The 3,742-nt window shown below is 41.4% G+C and overlaps 1 protein-coding gene across 1 annotated transcript; it reads right to left on the bottom strand.

The window, feature by feature from the left end:
- Nucleotides 1–2,025: 2,025 nt before the first annotated feature.
- LOC147447957 (uncharacterized) lies at nucleotides 2,026–3,444 on the bottom strand. Its single transcript, XM_086524460.1, has 4 exons — nucleotides 3,230–3,444; nucleotides 3,015–3,136; nucleotides 2,682–2,886; nucleotides 2,026–2,509 (listed from the first exon to the last, which is right to left on the bottom strand). Exons 1-4 carry the CDS (start codon nucleotides 3,303–3,305, stop codon nucleotides 2,298–2,300), a joined length of 615 nt encoding a protein of 204 aa, XP_086380586.1. The 5' UTR covers nucleotides 3,306–3,444; the 3' UTR covers nucleotides 2,026–2,297.
- Between the last annotated feature and the right edge of the window lie 298 nt (nucleotides 3,445–3,742).

Genomic DNA, 3,742 nt, shown 5'->3' with positions numbered 1-3,742 from the left:
TTAAAGAAATTCCTTTGAGTGTTTTCTTGTGCTTCCAAATGCTTTCATGTATTGTCGAATGCTTTGAGTACTTTCAAGTGCTTTCAAAAGCTTCCAAATACTTCAAAATGCTTTAAGAAGCTCATGAAAAACGCCAAGTGCTTCAAAGTGCTTGTGAAGAAAGTCCTTTGATTGTTGTCATGTGCTTCCATGTGTTGTTGAATGTTTTTCAATGCTTCTCGGTGCGTTTGAAAGCTTTCGAGTGGTTGAAAGTTCTTCTGAATGCTTTCAAGTCCTTCCAAGTGCTTTCAAGTGTTGTTATGTGCTTGTGAGTGACTCTATGTGCTTCTTAGTGCTTCTAAGAGCATCTTACAGCTACCCAGAAGTGTTTTACTATGCTTGCAAGGAATTTCCAGAACTTCATAGTATTTTTAAGTGTGTCTTCTATATCACAGAGAGACTTCTACATGTTGTTCTAGGAGGCTCATCCTAACATTAGAATCTCCTTTAGATGCTTTGCGGGTCCGAAGTCATACTTCATATGCAAATTGAAGGACCCCAACACTTGTTATGAATACCATGTTTAGCTTGTATACTTCAAGGAAGCCTTCAATCAGATGCACCAGATTAGATATGGGCTACATGGAATGTCATGCTTTTTACAAGTGTCTCGTTTAGAATTTTTGTGATGGAATAGCGCAATGCACAATATCCAATGCCACTTTTTCATGCTTAAAAGACATGGGAGTTTGTATTGTATCCAAAGCCCATTGACAATGCTTATCACCGCAGAAAATGTCTTTTGGGAACATGCAAACATTATGACATTGAAAGGCTCTCGTTGTGGCCAGGCAAATAGAGTGATGTTATCTCTACAATATTTGTGAAGTTTTTTGACGAGGTTCTTACACAAAAAATGGATGAGAAGGGTAACACAAAATCCCAAAAAGACCTTGTGATTCAGTAGGTTAATCCGGTGAGTTTCATTTCCTTGCTTCAAAGCAAATTGGGGAACTTCATCAAACACAACTACGTGTACATATGGAAAGCTCAACAATTCAAGGAGTGTTTGGGTAACTTTCTTGAGAATGTAGCAATGTTTGTAGTGGATTTTGCAGAGAATTACTATTTCAAGGTGCAAAATGAGGTTTAGTCAATGCATTGTTATTCCACTCAGTTCACGATTTTGTTTCACATTTCATACTTACGTGATGCACTTGGTACCATTCAAAAGATGACCCACTTCTACATCTTTGATGACAAGACACATCATACTTTGTTTGTGCAGTATTTTCTTTTGCATAATCAGTGGCTAAAAAGTGAAGGCTATATGTCAAGTGACTTGGGTGTGGTCTAATGGTGCTGCTTCGCAATTCAAAGCAAGGAGTAAGACTTTTACTAAAAAGCATGATGTAGGTGCCTTGCTATATTTCTAGTGATGTGATAAGTCCTTCCTCTGAGTGGAATGAGGCGAAAATTGTATGGATATTCATGCAACTTTTGGCAAGACATGTTATCGATGCAAGTATCTAAGACCAAATTTTCAATTGTTTTGATGGAAATTCATGCAACAATATATGGATGCATACTTTATGTGTTACCAAGCGGCCTACCATGCACACATTTTATGTCATGATGATGTGAATCTAAGTGAAAAACCTTCTATGTGATGAGTATTTCCTAGTTGCAATGCCACAATATTCTTTGGGGGATTCACTTACAAAATTTGTGACGTGAGATCAACGGAAGGGTATTTATAATCCTTTAAAATTTAAAAGAAAAAATTACACAAAAGGTTATTAGTTTTACAAATCTCAAAAAATGAAAAATTTAAAGAGAAAAGGGTTTATGATTCTCCTTTAAAAATTCGCGAATAAGGGATTTTGGAAAGACAGACATAGCATATTTAGCCTAGTGAACCCCTCGAGCAATATGCCCATTATGAAACATTCCACAAGCATTTGCAATTACAAAATGATCGACTACATAGAGTGTTGCAAAGAATGAGAGAAATGGCAAAGAATGTTCATTAGGTGGTGCAAAGAATAAGAGAAATCACATAGAATATCAATGAACATGGAGCTAGGAACACATTTTGTCTCTATAAAAAGATGTAGGGGAGGGCTTGGTAGATGATCAGGCTCCTCCACTCTTGAAAAAATACATAGGAGTAGGATGGTCACTTTGACTAAAGAGGGTGGTGAATAGAGGGGAAAATTGATCCATCTTTAGCTAGGGTTCGCATCATGTCAAATACCATATAAATCCAATAAGACTGTATGAGGACCTGGCTTCATGAGCAAGAAGATGGGATGAATTTAGATTTGTGAAGGGGCTGCAGCAGGGCTTGTTGTGTCTAGACTCCCCTGCGGATTCAACGAGCCGAAAGGCGAGAGTGCCGCATTGGAAGCCTCCCAAGCATTGAGGCTGTGTGCTGAGAGAGAAGCAAAGTGAGAGTTCTCAACCTCATTCATTGCTCGCCGGGCAGCACCCATGGATTGGACTTCGCATACCCGGCTCAAAGAAACTCCTGCATTCATCAATTGAAAGATTAAATCAATCTAATTAACATCTATATGCACTCATTGAATGTAATTAAATATGTCGAACTTGCTTCAACACATTTCCACACCCATACTGCAATATCAATGCAGCCTTTGTATAAGCAATATGGACCTACTTTGCATTTGTGGGATTGTTACCTTCTCCAGCGGCAAGCTTCTCGAAAAGATCTACCACGTTGGGGCACCCATTTTGACAGTCAATGGAGCAAAGAGCCTTGACAAACCCGCTCTCAACGAATGAGTCGGATGAAAGTCCTACCGTTTGTCTGTCGATGCCGCAAGCATGCACACAATCATCGGTTTCCACCCATTCGGCAAACTCATTTGCACTCACATCTGATGTCTGCATCCATGTATGCAAAATTAATCCACATGATGACCATACATACATACATTTAGAGATGCATACATGTGGTTGCATATAGCAAACATCTCTGCATTTCCAACAGGTTGAAAGGCCAATGGACTAACCTGGCATTGGTATTCAACTTTGCCTTGAGACGACACTTCTTTCTCGAGAATGCATCGTGAAGCACTAGAGGACACTGCGAATGCGCAGAGGTCGATAGGCAAATCCTCACACAGGAGGGTTGCTACAAAATGGACCAAAACCAAGGTTAGCAAAGCGATTGAAACACACACGCACTCTCTCTCTCTCTCTCTCTCTCACACACACACACACCAACCTGATATGCCAGAGACGAGAATGGACATGACAAAGGAGACAAGGACCAAAGATTGCTTCTGGCCAGCCATGCCCATTAGCTGGATTACAGCAAGTACCGGCCTACAGCTGACGGCTTCTGGCGCTCTCTCTCTCTCTTTCTCTCTCTCTCTCTCTGTTCTGACGAGGTCGATGGACAGGGCCTCTGTGTCTCGCTTGTGTTTGTGTAATATGAAGAAGAGCGCAGCGTAACAAATTGGAAGGCGAGCGGACCCTTTTATACACGAGAATGCGCGTGGATGTGTGTGTGTGTGTGTGAGAGAGAGAGAGAGAGGCGGGGCACGGGGACGTGCTGGGTACGCGCCTTTGATTTCGGCAACCTCCCTCTCTTCTGACTTTTCCCCTTCCGGCGCAACGCACTCTCTTCTTCTTCTCTCTCTCTCTCTCTCTCTCTCTCTCTCTCTCTCTCTCTCACACACACACACACAAACACACCCGGCCGCCTGCGTATTGAAAGCATCCCTCCTGCTCTTGA

This window comes from Adiantum capillus-veneris, chromosome 11 (assembly GCF_014529385.1).
Source record: "Adiantum capillus-veneris isolate H3 chromosome 11, ASM1452938v2, whole genome shotgun sequence".
Lineage (NCBI taxonomy): Eukaryota > Viridiplantae > Streptophyta > Polypodiopsida > Polypodiales > Pteridaceae > Adiantum > Adiantum capillus-veneris.
This window is presented reverse-complemented; position numbering and strand designations above follow the sequence as displayed.